This window comes from Hyla sarda, chromosome 7 (assembly GCF_029499605.1).
Source record: "Hyla sarda isolate aHylSar1 chromosome 7, aHylSar1.hap1, whole genome shotgun sequence".
Taxonomy (NCBI): Eukaryota; Metazoa; Chordata; class Amphibia; order Anura; family Hylidae; genus Hyla; species Hyla sarda.
Window position 1 is genome coordinate 225103343 of NC_079195.1, and position 21986 is coordinate 225125328.

At 43.4% G+C, this 21986-nt stretch overlaps 1 protein-coding gene across 17 annotated transcripts in view; it reads left to right on the top strand.

Annotated features, from left to right (window-relative positions):
* Positions 1–21986, top strand: part of DOCK7 (dedicator of cytokinesis 7) — a 211460-nt gene that overhangs the window by 116960 nt on the left and 72514 nt on the right. For 10 of the 17 annotated variants that reach the window (XM_056532871.1, XM_056532874.1, XM_056532880.1 and 7 more), the window contains exons 23-29: positions 1580–1672; positions 11302–11397; positions 12168–12308; positions 12625–12738; positions 14725–14895; positions 15788–15927; positions 17282–17451. In XM_056532871.1, the coding sequence (XP_056388846.1) occupies positions 1580–1672; positions 11302–11397; positions 12168–12308; positions 12625–12738; positions 14725–14895; positions 15788–15927; positions 17282–17451 (925 nt within the window). Of the gene's footprint in view, positions 1–1579; positions 1673–7287; positions 7375–11301; positions 11398–12167; positions 12309–12624; positions 12739–14724; positions 14896–15787; positions 15928–17281; positions 17452–21986 lie in introns of all 17 variants that reach the window. The other 7 variants (XM_056532872.1, XM_056532875.1, XM_056532881.1 and 4 more) reach the window with 2 other exon arrangements.

Consider the following 21986-nt stretch of genomic DNA (forward strand, 5'->3'; position numbering starts at 1 on the left):
TATGCTACAGAGGAAATTCTTTTTTATTTTTTTTTTAATTTATTTATTTTTTTGTCTTGTCCACAGTGCTCTCTGTTGACACCTCTGTCCATGTCAGGAACTGTCCAGAGCAGGAGAAAATCCCCATTGCAAACCTCTCCTGCTCTGGACAGTTCCTGACATGGGCAGAGGTGTCAGCAGAGAGCACTGTGGACAAGACAAAAAAGAAATTCAAAAAGAAAAGAATTTCCTCTATAGCATACAGCTGCTTAAACGTACTGGAAGGGAAAAGATTTTTTTAATAGAAGTTACAAGTCATTTACAAATCTGTTTATCTCTCTGGCACCAATTGATTTAAAAAAAAAAATATAATAATAATGTTTTCCACCAGAGTACCCCTTTAAGGATGAGCGCTGAACTGATAAGTCTGTGGAGTTGAATGGGACGGCAGCTTGCATTTCTGACTGTTGCTCCATTCAATTGATTAAAAAAAAACATGTTTTCCACCGGAGTACCACTTTAAAAGGGTACTCCACTGCCCCAGCATTGAAGTGATTACGCCACGCCCCCTTGATGCAAGTCTATGGTAGGGGGCGTGGCCCCCCCCCCCCACCGAGTTGGATGAAGTGGCAGTGCACATGTCCAATTACTGAGGGGAAAAAGGACCCTCATTCTTGTGATCGGACCCCCCTTCTCACTGATTAGACACTCATTCCCATTTAAGCAATGAATACTTATTGGGTAGTGTCCCACATAGCGCATCTGCAGCATATTTCACGCCACAGAAAAAAAAAACACTGCAGATTCTGCTAAGAGCAGACACACGGGATCACCCAGCCGCAGCCCTGTGTGTGCAGTGAGGTCTGGAGGCTAGTTCCAGTGAACACATGTGACAAGCCTCCAAACCTTACTGCACACACAGGGCTGCGGCCGGGTGACCCTGTAGAATCCGCAGGGTATTTTCAGCTGTCACACGAATGCGCTACGTGTGACCCTACCCTTTAAGGGGTACTCCGCTGTTTCCAGTGTTTGGAACAAACTGTTCTGAACGCTGGAGCCGGCACTGGGAGCTCGTGACGTCATAGCCCCGCCCCCTCAATGCAAGTCTATAGGAGGGGGCGTGACAGCCCATAGACTTGCATTGAGGGTGCGGGGCGTCATGAGGAGCGGGTCTATGATGTCATGAGTTCCCGGCGCTGGCTCCAATGTTAGGAACAGTTTGTTACAAACGCTGAGCAGCGGAGTACCCCTTTAAGGGTCTATAAATGCTATACATGTGTCCTTAAATACCTATATATGCTTGTTTATGATGATATGCAGCACATTCTATATCATTTTATGTTTGTTCTTAAAAATGTATGCAAATCTTTAAACTGTAATGTGATTGGTTGTTTTCGTTGTGTATCTGTGGGGGGAGGGGAAATGTTCAGTAATGTAAACTGATATAGAAGTATTAATGTTTTGGTATCTTTATTAATTGTTAACATAACTAATGCGTTCCGGCGCTTGCTGATGTTGTACGTTCCTTTACTGTGATCCTCTGTGTAACCGGTGACACCGTCTTTCCTTTCCCGCTTGCCGCCGTTGCCAATGCGATCAGGGCTTGGATCGTTCCAACTCCTGGGTCAACACCGGGGGTCCCAAGGCTGCGCAGTGGGGGACTGACCCCAGCCCCAGTGCTGACTCAGTGCAGGTGGTGTTTCTGTGGAATGATTACTTTCTTCTTCCATCTTACCTGTTTCTGTTTTATGTTTTTTTTGTTTTTTGTTTGCTTGCGTTCATAATTTGGTTGTGACCTCTCATCATCCGGAAGGATTCTGCAAAAGCATCAGGTTGTTTTCTAAAATAGTTCCATTCATCCCTTTACAGCTCTAATCCGTTGTTTTTAGTATAATTTAAAAGCTGGTTTACACCATTTAAATACCTCTGCGTGCTGTCAGTGAAAGGAAACATTCATTGTTTTTAGGGATGTCCTGTTACCATTTTTTAATGACTTAGGAAAAAAGTTGAACATAAAGCCCTCATTGACACTCATAATTAAGATATGCCCCCAGTAATTAGGTATAAAATCCCCCCCCCATTAGGTATAAGTCTCCAGTAGGTAGGTAATCCCCCCCCCCCATTAGGTATAAGTCTCCAGTAGGTAGGCAATCCCCCCCCTCCCCCAATTAGGAAGAAGTCCACAAAATATAGGTAGAGAACCCTCCCCTTTTAAGTAGAACCCCCCTGTAGTCAGCTAGGTAAGGAATTTCCTTTTAGATAGAATTCCCCCCCTATTAGGTAGAAGTCTCTGGTAGGTAGAGCATCCCCCCCTATTAGGAAGAAGTCCCCAGAAGATAGATAGGGAACCCTTCCCTTTAAGTAGAACCCCCCCAGCAGTTAGGTGAGGAATCTCGCTATTAGATAGAAGTCCCCAGTAGGTATGGAACACTCCCTTATTAGGTAGAAGTCCACGGTAGGTAGGAAATTCCTTCACCCCGACCCCCCACCACCGTTAGGAAGAAGTCTCCGGGAGATAGGTAAGGAACCCTCCCCGTTTAAGTTGGACCGCCCCAGTGGTTAGGTACTTAGGGGATTCCCCTATTAGGTAGAAGTCCCCTATATGTATAGAATCCCCCTATTATGTAGAAGTCCCTGTTAGTTGAGAACTCTCCTCTTTTAGGTAGAAGTCCCCGGTAGGTAAGGATTCCCCCCCCCAATTAGGTCGAAGTCCACGATAGGTAGGAAATTCCCGCCCGCAACCCCCACCGTTAGGAAGAAGTCTCCAGGATATAGGAAAGGAACCCTCCCATTTTAGGTAGAACCCCCCCCCCCCCCCCACTGGTTAGGTAGGTAGGGGATTCCCCTATAAGATAGAAGTCCCCAGTGGGTAGGGAATCTCCCCTGCTAGGTAGAAGTCTGGTAAGTAGGGAGACCCCCTATAAGGAAAAAGTCCTCCCCTTTCCCTTTAAGTAGAACCCGCCAGTATTTAGGGAATTTCGCTATTAGATAGAAGTTTCCAGTAGGTAGGGATTCCCCCCCATTAGGTCAAAGTCCAAAGAACCCTCCCCATTTAGGCTGGACCCCCCCTCCCCCCCAGTGGTTAGGTAGGTAGGGGATTCCCCTATTAGGTAAAAGTCCTAGGTAGGTAGGGAATCTCCCCTATTAGATAGATGTCTGCTAAGTAGAAAATCCCCCCCCCCCCCATTAGATAAAAGTCCCCAGAAGATAGATAGAGAACCCTCCCCTTTAAGTAGAACCCCCCAGTAGTTAGGGAATTTCGCTATTAGATAGAAGTCCCCAGTAGGTAGGGATTCCCCCCCACTAGGTCGAAGTCCATGGTAGGTAGGAAATGCCCTCCCCCCGCCACACCCCCACCGTTAGAAAGAAGTCTCCGAGATGTAGGTAAGGAACCCTCCCCGTTTAAGTTGGAACCCTCCCCAGTGGTTAGGTAGGTAGGGGATTCCCCTATTAGGTAGAAGTCCCCCTATATGTATAGAATCGCCCCTATTATGTAGAAGTCCCTGTTAGGTAGAGAACTCTCCTCTTTTAGGTAGAAGTCCCCGGTAGGTAGGGATTTCCCCCCATTAGGTAGAAGTTCCCGGTTGGTAGGGATTCCCCCCCATTAGGTAGAAGTTCCATTCACTGACAGTGAGGGTATCAATTCATCTGAATGACTGCATGCAATACTACATCTATTAATTATTTGGTTTCCAACCTGTCTCTCTCCAGCTGTTGCAAAACTACAACTCCCAGAAAGCCCAGACAGCCAACAGCTGTCTGGGCTTGCTGGGAGTTGTAGTTTTGCAACAGCTGGAGAGACACAGGTTGGAAACCACTGAATGCTGCCATTCAGATAAGTAAACAACCATGTAATTCATGGACAGACCAGTTCTGCTGCTTGTTGGCGGGTCTACAGTCTTGGCCCATAGAGTCGGGGTTCAACAGTAAGACCCCCACTTTAACATCCATGAAAACATACAAATATATGTGTTAGACAAAAACCCCATTAATTTGCAAAAATTTCACATAAAATTGGATCATTGACTAATCCTATGATGCACCTTCATGCCCCTCCTTAAAGGGGTACTCCACTGGAAAACATTTTAATTTTTTAAATCAACTGGTGCCAGAAAGTTAAGCAGATTTGTTACTTCTATTTAAAACTCTTAATCCTTCCAGTACTTATCAGCTGCTATATGTTCCAGAGGAAGTTCTTTTCTTTTTGAATTTCCTTTCTGTCTGACCACAGTGCTCTCTGCTGACACCTCTGTCCATTTTAGGAACTGTCCAGAGTAGGAGCAAATCCCCAGAGCAAACCTCTCCTGCTCCGGACAGTTCCTAAAATGGACAGCGGTGTCAGCAGAGAGCACTGTGGTCAGACAGAAAGGAAATTCAAAAAGAAGAGAACTTCCTGTGGAGCATATAGTAGCTGATTAATACTGGAAGGATTAAGATTTTGAAACAGAAGTAATTTACAAATCTGTTTAACGTTCTGGCACCAGTTGATTTAAAAAAAAAAAATAATAAATAAATTTTTTTCCAGGGGAGTACCCCTTTAAAAACAAATGTCTCTGTTGCTTTAAATGAATCCGGAAGCGATGACGTCTGCCATTGCATGTGATATCACTATTGGGAGTCGTCATTCGGGGCGCTGCTTATCCTCTGTCCGTCCATATGTGTCCTGCCATCTTATTCTTCCATGCATGCCATTCTGTTCCACACCGTCCATGACACCAGCCACGTTCAGGATAAGGTTCTGCAGCTCTCATAGGTGTTTGTGCAGCTTTTGTATTCGACAAAAAATAATTTTCAGTCCTTTTTCCAATAAAATGTACAGAAACAGCGCCACTCCTGTCTCTTGAATTGGACTGAGCTGCAATACCGAACATGACCTCATGGACAGGAGTGGTGCTGTTTTCTTGAAGAACCTCATATAGTCTCTTTACTTGTTATAGTCACGGACACCCACCGGTGCTTGTAGATGATGGAGAGCAGGGTCACTTTATATATACAGAGAAAGCTATGAAATCTGCAGCACAATTTATATACACTGCATCATGGCCTGAAATCTGCAGAACAATTTGTATACACTGCATTATGGCTTGAAATCTGCAGAACAATTTGTATACACTGCATCATGGCCCGAAATCTGCAGCACAATTTATATACACTGCATCATGGTCTGAAATCTGCAGCACAATTTGTATACACTGCATTATGGCTTGAAATCTGCAGAACAATTTGTATACACTGCATCATGGCCTGAAATCTGCAGCACAATTTATATACACTGCATCATGGCCTGAAATCTGCAGAACAATTTGTATACACTGCATCATGGCCTGAAATCTGCAGAACAATTTGTATAGACTGCATCATGGCCTGAAATCTGCAGAACAAATTATATGCTCTGCATCATGGCCTGAAATCGAAATCTGCAGAACAATTTATATGCTCTGCATCATGGCCTGAAATCTGCAGCACAGTTTGTATCCTTTGCATCATGGCCTAAAATCTGCAGCACAATTTGTATACACTTCATCATGGACTAAAATCTGCAGCACAATTTATATGCTCAGCATCATGGCCTGAAATCTGCAGAACAATTTATATGCTCTGCATCATGGCCTGAAATCTGCAGAACAATTTATATGCTCTGCATCATGGCCTGAAATCTGCAGAACAATTTGTATCCTCTGCATCATGGCCTAAAATCTGCAGCACAATTTGTATACACTTCATCATGGACTAAAATCTGCAGCACAATTTATATGCTCAGCATCATGGCCTGAAATCTGCAGAACAATTTATATGCTCTGCATCATGGCCTGAAATCTGCAGAACAGTTTGAATTTTCTACATCATAGTCTGAAATTTGTAGAACAGTTTGTATGCTCTGCATCATGGCCTGAAATCTGCAGAACAAATTATATGCTCTGCAGCACTATTTATATGCTCTGCATCATGGCCTGAAATCTGCAGAACAATTTATATGCTCTGCATCATGGCCTGAAATCTGCAGAACAGTTTGAATTCCCTACATCATAGTCTGAAATTTGTAGAACAGTTTGTATGCTCTGCATCGTGGCCTGAAATCTGCAGAACAGTTTATATGCTCTGCAGCACTATTTATATGCTCTGCATCATGGCCTGAAATCTGCAGAACAATTTGTATTCCCTACATCATAGTCTGAAATCTGCAGCACAGTTTGTATGCTCTGCATCATGGCCTGAAATCTGGAGCAAAATGTGTATGCTCTGCACCAACGCAGAAGTTCCATCCTCTCTTTGGAAGCCCCCACCCCCCCCTTAAAGGGATACACCACTGCCCCAGTTTTTGGAACATTTTGTTCGGAAAGCTTGGAACCGGCAGTGGGGGTCTTGCCGTCACGGCCACCGCGCCCCCTTAAATGCAAATCTATGGGAAGGGGCGTGATGGACGTCACGCCCCCTCCCATAGACTTGCATAGAGGGGGTGTGTCATGTGACATCACAAGGGGGCGTGGGCGTGATGTCACAACCCCCGCCGCCCGCACACAGCGTTCCAAATTCCGAGTGCTGCACAGAGATCGCGGGGGTTCCAGTGGGTCCAAGATAGGGCATAATATTTCTAGGGGTAGAGTACTCCTTTAAAGGGGTACTCCACTGGAAAACATTTTTTTTTTTAAATCAACTAGTGCCAGAAAGTTAAACAGATTAAAAAATCTTAATCCTTCCAGTACTTATCAGCTGCTATATGCTCCACAGGAAGTTCTTTTCTTTTTGAATTTCCTTTCTGTCTGACACCTCTGTCCATTTTAGGAACTGTCCAGATCAGGAGATGTTTGCTATGGGGATTTGTTTCTACTCTGGACAGTTCCTAAAATGGACAGAGGTGTCAGCAGAGAGCACTGTGGTCAGGCAGAAAGGAAATTCAAAAAGAACTTCCTGTGGAGTATACAACAGCTGATAAGTCCTGGGTGGATTAAGATTTTTTAATAGAAGTAATTTACAAATCTGTTTAACTTTCTGGCACCAGTTGATTTTTTTAAAGTATTTTTCCAGTGGAGTACCCCTTTAAGCCCTGTTTTGGTGGGGAAAAATCTCCAATATTTCACATCTGCCCTCTACTCTGCATGTGCTTTATTATCCCTGAGATTGACTCTCGCTTGGACTAACAGCGCCAAAAATAATGAACCCCCCCCCCTTCTTTTTGTCTTATTTTTTCCGCTCCGGGGTTCCACTCTTTTTTTGGGTGAATTAGAATTAAATGTCTCATCCGTCAGACCCAGGATAAGTCCTCAGACGAGTGTAACGTGGTCTCACCCTTCATTCATCTCCACCCAGGCCTCGGACCGCTGTAACCGCATGTCCTCGCACACCGAGACCTCCAGTTTCTTACAAACTTTAACCGGACGTTTACCAACCAAAAAGGTAGATCCATCGGCCTTACCTCCTTCCAGGTGCAGAAGAGCAGCAATCCAGGATGCTAAACTTTATAGGACTCCGCTCTGAGGGATCTTAAAGGGAAACTCTACTTTTAGTCTTAATAGTAATTTTTGTTGTTCTCCATTCACATCTAAAGCTTAAATGACCTGGTGTTTCCCAAAGAAGGGTGCCTCCAGCTGTTGCAAAACTACAACTCCCAGCATGCCCGGACAGCCAAAGGCTGTCCGGGCATGCTGGGAGCTGTAGCTTTGCAACAGCTGGAGGCACCCTAGTAGGAAAACACTGGTCTATGGCTGTCAGGGCATGCTGGGAGTTGTAGTTTTACAACAGCTGGAGGCACCTTGGTTGGGAAACACTGGTCTATGGATGTCCGGGCATGTTGGGAGTAGTAGTTTTGCAACAGCTGGAGGCACCCTGGTTGGGAAACACTTGGTCTATGGCTGTCCGGGCATGTTGGGAGTAGTAGTTTTGCAACAGCTGGAGGTACACTGGTTGGGAAACACTGCTGTAACCAAAGAGATGAAAAAACCCAAGTGTTAGATCAGTATTTCCTCAAAACTGTGGCTCTCGATTAATTGCAGAACTACAACTTTCATCATGCATTGACTGCTCGGCTCCATAGAAAAGCTGTCCAGGCATGCTGGGTGTTGTAGTTTTGTAACAGCTGGAAGCACCCTGGTTAGGAAAACAATGCTCTCTATAATTTGACTCTCCAGCTGTTGCATAACCACAATTCCCTTCATGCCTCGACCACTCTGCACCCTCTATAGTGGTGGTCTCCAGTCAGTGACTCTTCAGCTGTTGCAAAAGTTATGATTTCCTCTATGCCCTGACCGCTCTGCTCCCCCTATAGCAGTGGTCTCCAGTCTGACTATCCAGCAGTTAAATAACCACAAATCCCATCATGCCCCGACAATTCTGTACCCTCTGTAACAGTAGTCTCTAACCTGTGACTCTCCAGCTGTTGCCAGACTATAACTCCCACCAGACCTGCTCCAGATCAACTATAGCAGTGTCCCTGAACCGGTGATCTATCCTGCATTGCAAAACTACAACTCTCATCATGCCCTGACCATTCTACACTCTCTATAGCTGTGTTTCCCAATCATGGTGCCTCCAGCTGTTGCAAAACTACCACTCCAAGCATGCCCGGACAGCCTTTGGCAGTCCGGGCATGCTGGGAGTGGTAGTTTTGCAACAGCTGGAGGCACCCTGGTTAGGAAAACACTGCTCAATATAGCAGTGGTCTCCAGTCTGGCTCTCCAGCTGTTGCATAACCACAATTCCCATCATGCCCTCTGCACCCTCCATAGTGGTGGTCTCCAGTCTGTGACTCTCCAGCTGTTGCAAAAGTTAGGATTTCCACTACGCCCTGACCGCGCTGCTCCCCCTATAGCAGTGGTCTCCAGTCTGACTCTCCAGCAGTTAAATAACCACAACTCCCATCATGCCCCGACAATTCTGTAGCCGTGGTCACCAACCTGTGTCTCTCCAACTCTTGCCAGACTACAACTCCCATCATGTCTAGACCAGCTATAGCAGTGTCCCCGAACCGGTGGGATATCCTGCAGTTGCAAAAATACAACTCCCATCATACCGTCACCTGTCTACACACTCTATAGCAGTGTTTCCCAACCAGGGTGCCTCCAGCTGTTGCAAAACTAGAACTCCCAGCTGTCCGGGCATGCTGGGAGTTGTATTTTTTTGCAACATCTGGAGCTATCCTTGTTGGAGAACGCTGCAGTGGTCTCCAGTCTGACTCTCCTGCTGTTGCATAACCACAACTCTCATCATGCCCCGACCACTCTGCACCCTCTATAGAGGTGGTCTCCAGCCTCTGACTCTCCAGATGTTTCAATACTATAACTCCCACCATGCCTGGACAGCTCCGGACCATCTAAAGGAGTGTTCCCGAACCAGTGCACTCTGTAGCATTTGTAAAACTACAACTCCCAGCAGGTCTAGAGAGCCACAGCTGCATTACCCCCCAAAGTATTCGAAAAGTTACAACTAGGGGGAGATTTATCAAAACCTGTCCAGAGGAAAAGTTGCCCATAGCAACCAATCAGATCGCTTCTTTCATTTTTAACAAGGCCTCTGAAAAATGAAAGAAACAATCTGATTGGTTGCTATGGGCAACTGGGCAACTTTTCCTCTGGACAGGTTTTGATAAATCTCCCCCCTAGTCTTTTCTTTGTGTGGTTCCTCTGTTATTCCTCCTGGAAAAAGTGTAGATGGAATGACTAACAGGAAGTTATGATACTCCTTGTCACTAGGACGACGGCACACACCTCTGCTATCCAGCTGTTGGCTTATTCGTACACTTCCAGGAGGAATAACAGAGGAACAACAGAGGAACAGCGCTGCACAGAGTTCTTTAAAAAATAAATAAATAATTAAAGGGGTATTCCAGGGGGAAAAACTTTATATATATATATATATATATATATATATATATATATATATATATATAATCATCTGGCTCCAGAAAGTTAAACAGATTTGTAAATTACTTCTATAAAAAAAATCTTAATCCTTTCAATAATTATCAGCTTCTGAAGTTGAGTTGTTTTCTGTCTGGCAACAGTGCTCTCTGCTGACATCTCTGCTTGTCTCGGGAACTGCACAGAGTAGAAGAAGTTTTTCTATGGGGATTTGCTTCTAAACTGGGCGGTTCCCGAGACAGGTGTCATCAGAGAGCACTTAGACAGAAAAGAACAACTCAACTTCAGCAGCTCATAAGTACTGAAAGGATTAAGATTTTTTGATAGAAGTAATTTACAAATCTGTTTATCTTTCTGGAGCCATTTGATATATAAAAAAAAAAGTTTTTCCCCGGAATACCCATTTAAAGGGGTACTCCGCTGTTCAGCGTTTGGAACAAAATGTTCTAAGTGCTTAGAGCCAGCGCTGGGAGCTCTTGACATCATAGCCCTGCCCCCTGATGACGATACGACCCGCCCCCTCAATGCAAGTCTATGGGAGGGGGCGTGACGAATGTCACGCCCCCTCCCATAGACTTGCATTGAGGGGGCGGGGCATGAGGGGGTGGGGCTTTGGTGTCACCGGCTCGAGCGTTCGGAACATTTTGTTCCCAACGCTGAGCAGCGGAGTACCCCTTTAAAGGGGGAGGAAGGATTTATCATTTGTGTGAAAATTTTTGTCATTTTTCATTTCATTTGTGCCGTTTTTCTAGGGAGGTTTTCGTGTCTAATTTAAGAAATTGCGCATGCCACATAATAAAAAGTTAATGAATTATTAAAAGGATGAGGGGGGGGGGGGCGGATGCACATCAGTGAACTTCCCACATCCTAATCCAGAAAACAGTTCAAAACACGTGAAAAAAAAATTGCGCAAAAACATTGCTGGATTTTTGCTTTTTATGTGAATGGAAGATAAAGATCTGCACACGTTTGGTTCGGCAAAGTACAAAATAAATGTTATTACAACTGCGAAGTCCTAGGAAGAAATATAAACCATAAAATAATGAAAGTTTCTAATAAAATGATTCCCTATTGGGGTATAAGGAGGGGGGGAGGGGTCCTATCGTTTGGGTGCTTTATTACAGAGACTGGGAAACCACAAGCCCCAGCAACTTGTCAGTGCAGACAGCCTAGTGGAGAAGGTGGAGGCCCCTATGACGGAGATCAGTATCGGTAGTAGAGAACGCTATGTACGTGCCGGTATGTGTTCCCACCATGGTCCGTGCGTTGTGTCAGACATCCAGCTCTCATCATCTTGCATTTTGCTGTGATGGTTTTTGCACCCGGGTCGGTGTTGTTTTTGTTTATTTTTTTTTTTTTTTTTTAGTCTGTTCCTTTTTTCTATTTGTTTTTTTTTTTTGTTTTTTTTCTTCTTTCTATTGTTACATTGTGGACTGTGTTGTAACTTTGTTTCTTTTGTTGCGAATAGCTTTTCCACGAGGAGCTGGCCTTACAGTGGGTGGTGTGCAGCGGAGCCGTGCGGGAGGCCACTTTACAGCAAGCCTGGTTCTTCTTCGAGCTAATGGTGAGAAAATGTATATACTGTAGAATCAAATGTACAGAGACTAAAATTGTATAATACAGGATACAACTCAAGATAAGTAATGTAATGTATGTATACAGTGACCTCACCAGCAGAATAGTGAGTACAGCTCTGGGGTATAATACAGGATATAACTCAGGATCAGTACAGGATAAGTAATGTAATATATGTACACAGTGACCTCACCAGCAGAATAGTGAGTACAGCTCTAGGGTATAATACAGGATATAACTCAGGATCAGTACAGGATAAGTAATGTAATGAATGTACACAGTGACCTCACCAGCAGAATAGTGAGTACAGCTCTGGAGTATAATACGGGATATAACTCAGGGTCAGTACAGGATAAGTAATGTAATGTATGTACACAGGGACCTCACCAGCAGAATAGTGAGTACAGCTCTGGAGTATAATACAGGATATATCTCAGGATCAGTACAGGATAAGTAATGTAATGTATATACACAGTGACCCCACCAGCAGAATAGTGAGTACAGCTCTGGAGTATAATACAGGATATAACTCAGGATCAGTACAGGATAAGTAATGTAATGTATGTACACAGTGACCTCACCAGCAGAATAGTGAGTAGAGCTCTGGAGTATAATACAGGATATAACTCAGGATCAGTACAGGATAAGTAATGTAATGTATGTACACAGTGATCTCACCAGCAGAATAGTGAGTACAGCTCTGGAGTATAATGTAGGAGTTTACACCAATAGTAATGTAATATAACTTGTCTGTTACAGGTGAAGAGCATGGTGCACCATCTATACTTTGCAGACAAGCTTGATTCCGCTCGGAAGCACCGATTTCCTGAACGCTTCATGGACGACATCTCTGCTCTTGTTAGCACAATGGCTAATGATATCGTCACTAGGTTCCAGAAGGTAGGATTGATAGCAAGCAGCAGTATATCTCAGTGTGTGTGCGTAAAACTACAACTCCCATCATGCACAGACATCAGGCTTTTGGGCTTTGCAGTTTGGCAGCAGGTTAGCAGTTACATATATCGATTTGTTCTCTTTCTATATTTTATGTAAATGTTGCGGATTCACTTTTACAGTCATTACAGGGAAGACATGTTGGACCAAGAATTTATCCTTTATTATTTTTTAATCCTCTTTGCCTATGGCACGCTGCCGTACAGTAATATAGTGATCAGGGGGGATTATGGGTAATTGTATTTCATTATTTCCTCATCAGGACACAGAAATGGTGGAAAGGCTTAATGTCAGCCTGGCGTTCTTCCTGAATGACCTGCTCTCCATTATGGACCGAGGCTTCGTCTTCAGTCTGGTCAAGGCCTATTTCAAGCAAGTAAGTTTCCGTTTACCGCTCCGCTCTGTTCATTGTTGGAGGAAGGAGAATTAGAACGGCCGGAATTAAAGGAGTACTCCGGTAGAAAATGTATTATTATTTTTTATTATTTTTATTAACTGGTGCCAGAAAGTTAAACAGATTTGTAAATTACATCTATTAAAAAATCTTAATCCTTCTGGTACTTGTTAGCTGCTGAATACTTCAGGCATATTCTGGCATATTCTCACCTATGGAAAACCCGCAGATGATAGTGTACGTGTGAAATTATCCTTTAGGGTCTATTCACACGTACAGTATTCTGTGCAGATTTTATGCGCAGGATTTCAAGCTGTGTTCAGTTTACATTGAAACCTGCAGCAGAAAATCCTGCGCATCAAATCTGCGCGTCAAATCTGCACCGAATCCTGTACGCGTGAATATTCCCTTAGGGTGTATTGAAATGAAGTATTTTTCGGTTTGATGCAATTTCCGCAATTGCATCACAAGAAAACAAAAAACTATTTATTAACAAAAACTCCCAACTGAAGCAGAAAAATTGACAGTAAAAAAGAAAAGCTACTAAGATAATTTCCATCAATGAACCCTGACCCCTACTTGTCCTCTTAAAGGGGTACTCCAGTGGAAAAAAAATTTTTTTCATCAACTGGTGCCAGAAAGTTAAACAGATTTGTAAATTACTTCTCAAATTTTTTTTTTAATCCTTCCAGTACTTATTAGCTGCTGAATACTACAGAGGAAATTATCTTCTTTTTGGAACACAGTGCTCTCTGCAGACATCATGACCACAGTGCTCCCTGCTGATATCTCTGTCCATTTTAGGAACTGTCCAGAGCAGCGTATGTTTGCTATGGGGATTTTCTATTACTCTGGACAGTTCTTAAAATGGACAGAGATGTCAGCAGAGAGCACTGTGCTCGTGATGTCAGCAGAGAGCTCTGTGTTCCAAAAAGAAAATAATTTCCTCTGTAGTATCCAGCAGCTAATAAGTACTGGAAGGATTAAAAAAAAATTTATGGAAGTAATTTACAAATCTGTATAACTTTCTGGCACCAGTTGATTAAAATAAATAAATAAATAAAGTTTTCCACCGGAGTACCCCTTTAAGAGGACAAGTAGGAGTCAGGGTTCATCTATGGACATTATCTTAGCAGATTTTATTTTTTACTGCCAATTTTTCTGCTTCAGTTGGGAATTTTTGTTAATTAATAGTTTTTATTTTATTTATTTTTTCTTGTGATGCAATTACGAAAATTGCATCAAACCAAAAAATACTTCATTTCAATACAACCAAAAGGGTAAGTTGACACGTACACTATTATCTGTGGGTTTTCCATAGGTGAGAATATGCCAGCAGGTTATGTCTCTACCTACCCATTGGCTTTATTGGATCTGCAGTAAATGTGCTGCGGAAATTCCGCTTGCAAAATTGTGCAGTGGAAAATCCGAAAGCGGAACCCCCGCAGCACGTTATGTGCATACGAACGTACCCTTTGGCTGTGTGCAGATTGTATCCCATTCAGAAGTTCTATCAAGATTTCTGTCACATTTGATGGCAAGAATTGCGTGGTGTGCCTGCTTTAAAAAAATAAATAAAATGATATATTCATATTAGCCACTAGATGTCGCTACAACAAACGTTCTACCTGGGTTACATATGTCACTTTACAGCTTGCTGAAAAGAATTATTATCAATGGTGATACTTCATTATTAGCATTAGATAGGTTTATAATGACAATTCTGATGTATAGCTTTACATATTGTCCTTAGAACTGAACATAAATACTGCTTCATGGGATTGTTTAGACCAGTGGCCACAAACTGTGGCCCTCCAGATGTGGCAAAACTTCAACTCACAGCATGCCCGGACAGCCGTTGGCTGTCCGGGCATGCTGGGAGTTGAAGTTTTGCAACATCTGGAGGGCCACAGTTTGAGACCTCTGGTTTAGACTGATTGTGTGTGACTTTGTATTATCTTTTACAAGGTGTCATCGAAACTTCATATTGTACCTAACCCGAGTATATTAGTATCTCTGAGGCTGGATTTCCTGCGTATTATCTGCAGTCATGAGCACTACGTCACTTTAAACCTCCCCTGCAGCTTACTGACCCCTCCATCCTCTCCATCACCATCTGTTTCCTCTGCAACATCCCAGGTGGGTAAATGGGTCACACAGCTCTGGAATATAATACAGGATATAACTCAGGATCAGTACAGGATAAGTAATGTAATGTATGTACACAGTGACCTCACCAGCAGAATGGTGAGTACAGCTCTGGAGTATAATACAGGATATAACTCAGGATCAGTACAGGATAAGTAATGTAATGTATGTACACAGTGACCTCACCAGCAGAATAGTGAGTACAGCTCTGGAGTATAATACAGGATATAACTCAGGATCAGTACAGGATAAGTAATGTAATGTATGTACACAGTGACCTCACCAGCAGAATAGTGAGTACAGCTCTGGAGTATAATACAGGATATAACTCAGGATCAGTACAGGATAAGTAATGTAATGTATGTACACAGTGACCTCACCAGCAGAATGGTGAGTACAGCTCTGGAGTATAATACAGGATATAACTCAGGGTCAGTACAGGATAAGTAATGTAATGTATGTACACAGTGACCTCACCAGCAGAATAGTGAGTGCAGCTCTGGAGTATAATACAGGATATAACTCAGGATCAGTACAGGATAAGTAATGTAATGTATGTACACAGTGACCTCACCAGCAGAATAGTGAGTACAGCTCTGGAGTATAATACAGGATATAACTCAGGATCAGTATAGGATAAGTAATGTATGTACACAGTGACCCCACCAGCAGAATAGTGAGTACAGCTCTGGAGTATAATACAGTCTTTTCTTTTAGGGACTCCTCTTGTGAGGTCAGTCCTATCAGGACAGATGGTCATGAACCTGTCACATGGTTTTGTTGTATCTGAAGTTGCGCCCAATGATTATGTTGTAAGACTTTATCATATCTGTAACTCGGTCCCAATATGTGTTTATTTTATTGTCTACGTTTTTTTATTTAGAGCTCTGGATTTTCCACCAATGTCCAGGACCAGAAGATTGCAAACATGTTTGAGCTGTCCGTGCCGTTCCGCCAGCAGCATTACTTGGCAGGACTTGTGTTGACTGAACTCGCCGTAATCTTGGATCCAGAGGCAGAAGGGTAAGATGGGGTGCGGGGGCACGTTATGGGGTGTGGGGACAGGTAATGGGGTGCGGGGACAGGTAATGGGGTGCGGGGACACGTAATGGGGTGCGGGGACACATAATGGGGTGCGGGGACACGTAATGGGGTGCGGGGACACATAATGTGGTACGGGGACAGGTTATGGGGTCTGGGGACAGGTTATGGGGTCTGGGGACAGGTTATGGGGTCTGGGGACACGTAATGGGGTGCGGGGACACGTAATGGGGTGCGGGGACACGTAATGGGGTGCGGGAACACGTAATGGGGTGCGGGGACACGTAATGGGGTGCGGGGACACGTAATGGGGTGCGGGGACACGTAATGGGGTGCGGGGACACGTAATGGGGTGCGGGGACACGTAATAGGGTGCGGGGACACGTAATGGAGTGCAGAGACGCATATTGGGGTGCAGGGACACATATTGGGGTGCGGGGGACACGTATGGGGGTACAGGGACACACAATGGGCTGCGGAGACACACAATGGGCTGCAGGGACACATATTGGGGTACAGGGACACATTGGTTTGCGGAGACACATAGTGGGGTGCAGGGACTCATAATGGGGTGCGGGGACACATTGGGGTGCAGGGACACATATTGGGGTGCGGGGACACACAGTGGGTTGCTGGGACACACAGTGGGGTGCTGGGACACACAATGGGGTGCGGGGACACATAATTTGGTGCGGGGACACACAGTGGGGTGTGGGGACACACATTGGGGTGCGGGGACACAGTAGTGTGCGGGGACACATATTGGGGTGCAGGGACACATATTGGGGTGCGGGGACACATAATGGGGTGCACGTGACATCTCATCATCTCCATATACTTAGCAATATTATGCTGTGTGGTAAAACTACACTTAGATCTACTGCAGTTTTGCAATGCACCCTATGGCTGGAATTGGTGAACAGCTCATCGCGCTTACAGCTATAGGTACTTGCAGCCTAATTGTAGCATCGTATGATCTCTACATAAACTTATAGCAGTGTTTCCCAACCAGGGTGCCTCCAGCTGTTGCAAAACTACAACTCCCAGCATGCCCGGATAGCCAAAGGCTGTCCGGGCATGCTGGGAGTTGTAGTTTTGCAACAGCTGGAGGCACCCTGGTGGGGAAACACTGACTTATAGGGTCATCATGAGACAACTCCCCTTTTAGTGGTATGACCTAGCATAGTCCAGCAGATATCTGGCTCTGTGCCCCTTGCCTTTACATTTTGAGGTTAACTTGGAACATGGCGTTACATAAATATTCTGTAGTGCTTACTTAGACAGAGATGTTTGCTCTGCGGGTGATAGCTAATCGCGCTTACAAAACTCCCCTCAGGTTATTTGGATTGCATAAGAAGGTGATCAATATGGTACACAACCTGCTATCTACCCACGACTCTGATCCTCGCTACGCTGATCCCGAGGTAAAAGCCCGAGTGGCCATGCTTTACCTTCCCCTGATCGGCATCGTCATGGAGACTGTCCCACAGCTGTACGATTTTACAGGTACTATGGGAGGTCATTGACACATGTTCCCAAGAGCCTCATCCTATAGTTTGTAGTTACATGTGAACAGCACGGGTATCCTGTCTGCTAGTCGGATTTTAAGCTGTTTCAGCAGAAAGCAGTCCAGATTTTTGTGTTGAATAATCCATATATCAGTGTTTCCCATCCAGGGTGCCTCCAGCTGTTGCAAAACGACAGCTCCCAGCTTGCCCGGACAGCCTTCGGTTATCGTTTTGCAACAACTGGAGGCACCCTTGTTGGGAAACACTGCCATATATATATATATAGATATAGACATATATATATATAATAGATATGTATATATATAGATATATACATATAGATATATATATATAGATATAGACATATAGATATATATATATAGATATAGACATATAGATATATACATATAGATATATATATATATATATAGATATATATATATATATATATATATATATATATATAAAACTTAACATATTTGTGTATGCATGTCCGAGCACAACTTTCAAACAGCTGGAGATATTTCGGTTAACCTTGGTAAAAAAAAAATCTTATGTCATTTATAAAATTTAAAAAAATTATGGAGTGTCCCAAGAGTTAAACAGTAGAGCCTGGACAGTTGAATCATACTTTACCATGACATTGTCCGGTGACAGGATGTTTAAAACTCCTGGACAATCTCCACATCTTGTGAGTGATGCAATAAGGAGATATTCCAGAAGTCCCATGCAAGTCTATGTCTATAGGACTTGCGGTACATCTCCTAATTGCGTTACTCTTGGGCCAGAGTATTCTGCCGCCAGACCAATGTCATGGTAAAGTATGATATAACTATCCAGCAGGCAAGTGCAGAGAATAGTTAGTGTGGGGACAGGGAGAGGGGACGGGGTGGGCGTACACTGCTGCAATGAGGAGTACAGGGTGGACGAGCAGCCTAACTTTACTCGGGCATCTGGAGACTGGAAAAGCTGTGTGGCTTGCAGTATGTGTGCCACCTAGCTTTCCCAGTGTCCTGAAGAGCATTGCTTTTCTTCTTTAACAAGGTTTTAGGTTTCAAAATTGGGCAATGCCGGGTACTTTCCTAATAATTCCATAGTGGTTAAAACTTATACACTGTGACAAATCCCATGCATAAGGTAGATGAAGGTCGGCACTTCTGCGGTCAGTCGTGCACGTGGATAAATTAATGGAAAAACTTCAAGCAAAATAGTAGTTTTATTTCATATCCTCAGTCAAACAGGACGCGTTTCCGCCTTGAGCCTTCCTTTGCTGAGGAAGGCTGCCGAAACGCGTCCTGTTTAACTGAGGATATGAAATAAAACTGCTATGAAGTTTTGGTGAGTGCAGGGACTCCTTTCTCCAAATCCCCTGCATAGTCATAGTATTAAATCATAAAATTCAGTTTTTTAAATGGGCATGGTCACTGAAACCAAGAGAAAATCGCCCTAAGTGCATTCTCATCCAGCTCTGGGCCGCCACAAAAAGCGGGGAGAGTAGTGCTCAGCCGCGCGCTTCTCTCCCTCTTGTTCTAGCGATCGGTAAGGACCTGAACTTTTTACATGTCTCTAGCACAGGATAGAAAAGCGACAGGTACAATTTAAGCATACATACAGTGGGGATCAAAAGTTTGGGCACCCCAGGTAAAAATTGAGAATTTTCCTATCTTAAGTGACGGAAAATTGGGATTTTATTAAAGACAAGACGCGAGTATTATGCTATTTAACTTCTTTACTGAAACTCAGCAGCCAATAAGTATTGTAAGTATTAACAGAAAAAAGACTTTTTTATAATATAACAAAGGGTATGTGAACATGCAACCTAGGGTGCAACCTAGTATGAGGTCCCGTGCCATCAGCCAATCATACTGCATCACAGATAATAAAGATGACCAACACACAGGTATCTCCCTTCTTCTTTGCAACAATCATCAAGGTGATAGAAGGTACAGGAAGTTGATCACGAAGATAATGCAGGGAGAAATGGAAGTCAAATGAATGCAGGTCCCATGAGGTGACGTCAAAGTTGGTGTCCAACGGTGATTGGATCCTATTGTGGAGCTGTTGGAAGATTAGAGATATAGGACATGTTATAGGGATGGGTTTAGGGAGGGATAATACTCGCGTCTTGTCTTTAATAAAATCCCAATTTTCCGTCACTTAAGATAGGAAAATTCTCAATTTTATGGCAAGACAAGACGCTTCATATTATGCTAGTTCAAAGCTTAATCGAAATAAACATAAAAGTAATAAACAATGAATCTTATCACAATAATAACATAGAAACATGAGATTCAGGTCTAAAGTAGAAGGTTTTGAAAGTAGAATCAGAGGACCAATTGGCTGCTTTCAATAAATCTGAAAGAGAAGCGCCGGATTGGAAAAGTTTGGTGGAGACTGCACTTCTGGTAGAATGAGCTGTAAATTTGGAAATGTCAATACCAGCAAGGTGCATGGTTTGTTTAACCCATCTAGCAAGAGTGGGGGAGGAGACTGGAGCGTGAGGTTTACAAAAGGAGATTAATAGTTGGGAGGAAGATGGACTCCGAAGAGATTCAGTTCGGGATTCATAAGAATGAAGACAACGTACAACACAAAGTTTTTCGTTATCCGGAAACGAAGGGTAAAAAACAGAATGGAGATTTGTTTTAGTACGCCGATATACCGAGAAAACAACACCTTGAGGTGTAAACTGTCTGCGAGATATATCTAATGATTTAACATCAGAAACCCTTTTGACGGAGATTAGGCATAAAAGGGTAGTGAGTTTAAGGGATAGGAATTTTAATGATAAATTATCATTATCATCCCAGGAAATAAACATATCAAGCACGACTGTTACATTCCAAGTAGAATTATATTTAGGAAGAGGAGGCCTACGAAAACGTATACCTTTTAGAAGTTGGCAAACTAAAGGGTGTCTACCCACAGGGATGGAATCTATAGGAAGGTGTTTAGAGGAGATTGCTGAGCGATAGAGATTAATTGTTCTGTAGGCTTTACCAGCATCGAATGATTCTGATAAGAAATTTAAGATATGGGATATAGATGTTCGTAAGGGATCCAAGTGTCGTTGATCGCACCAATGAGACCAAAGTCTCCAGGCTGATCCGTAAGCTGACTTGGTACCCGGGCCCATGCATCTGAAAGGATGTCTTGAGTTGATTTTGAAAGCTGGAAGTCAGATCTTGGCGACCCGAAATCATCCAAGCCACCAGAGGTAGATGGCCCGATAAAATCAGAGGGTGGTAGTTCCCTTGAGGATCTAAGAGGAGATCGTGAGAGGAAAGAAGGAGACGGGGAAGGTCTATGAGCAGGTGTAAGATTTGGGGAAACCACGATTGAGTTGGCCAGAGTGGCGTTACAAGAACTAGCGTGGCTTTCTGGATCGAGGTTTGAAAAAGAACTCGTGGAATTAGATTGAATGGAGGAAAAGCATACAGGGTTTTCTGAGGCCAGGATTGCAGGAAGGCGTCCACCCCTAGAGCTTCTGGATCTGGACGCCAACTGAAAAACAGAGGTAACTGGGTATTCAAACGGGAAGCAAAGAGATCTATGTGAAGAGGACCCCATAAAGAATTGATTGATTGAAAGATCGGAATAAGAAGTTTCCAATCGCTGGAGTCCGTGAGATAGCGTGAATACCAATCCGCTACTGCATTGGAAATCCCTGGTAAGTATTCTGCTTTCAGAATGATGTTTTTGTCCAAACAGAAATGCCAAAAATCTTTGGCAAAGTCTGCAAGAATTTTGGAATTCGTACCTCCCAGGTGGTTGATGTATTGGACAGCAGAAATGTTGTCCATACGAAGGAGGATACAACAATGGGAGGAATTTTTTGCAAAACTCTTCAAAGCAAAAAATCCTGCTAGAAGTTCCAGGCAATTTATGTGTAGTTGAGATTCTGTCTGGGACCATTTCCCTCCAGTGGAGAGAGAACCGCAGCGAGCTCCCCATCCGGAAAGACTCGCATCGGATTCTATAATGATGTCCGGATTCGGATGGAAAATTGCTTTTCCATTCCAGGACTCTATGTGAGTGAGCCACCAGAGGAGTTCTTCTCTGGCTTCTGGAGATAGGGGAATTTCGTTGGAGTAACCGAGACCTTCCCTTAACCCCTTAAGGACCGAGCCCTTTTTCACCTTAAGGACCGGAGCGTTTTTTGCAATTCTGACCACTGTCACTTTAAACATTAATAACTCTGGAATGCTTTTAGTTATCATTCTGATTCCGAGATTGTTTTTTCGTGACATATTCTACTTTAACTTAGTGGTAAAATTTTATGGTAACTTGCATCCTTTCTTGGTGAAAAATCCCAAAATTTGATGAAAAAAATGAAAATTTTGCATTTTTCTAACTTTGAAGCTCTCTGCTTGTAAGGAAAATGGATATTCAAAATATTTTTTTTTTGGGTTCACATATACAATATGTCTACTTTATGTTTGCATCATAAAATTTATGAGTTTTTACTTTTGGAAGACACCAGAGGGCTTCAAAGTTCAGCAGCAATTTTGAAATTTTTCACAAAATTTTCAA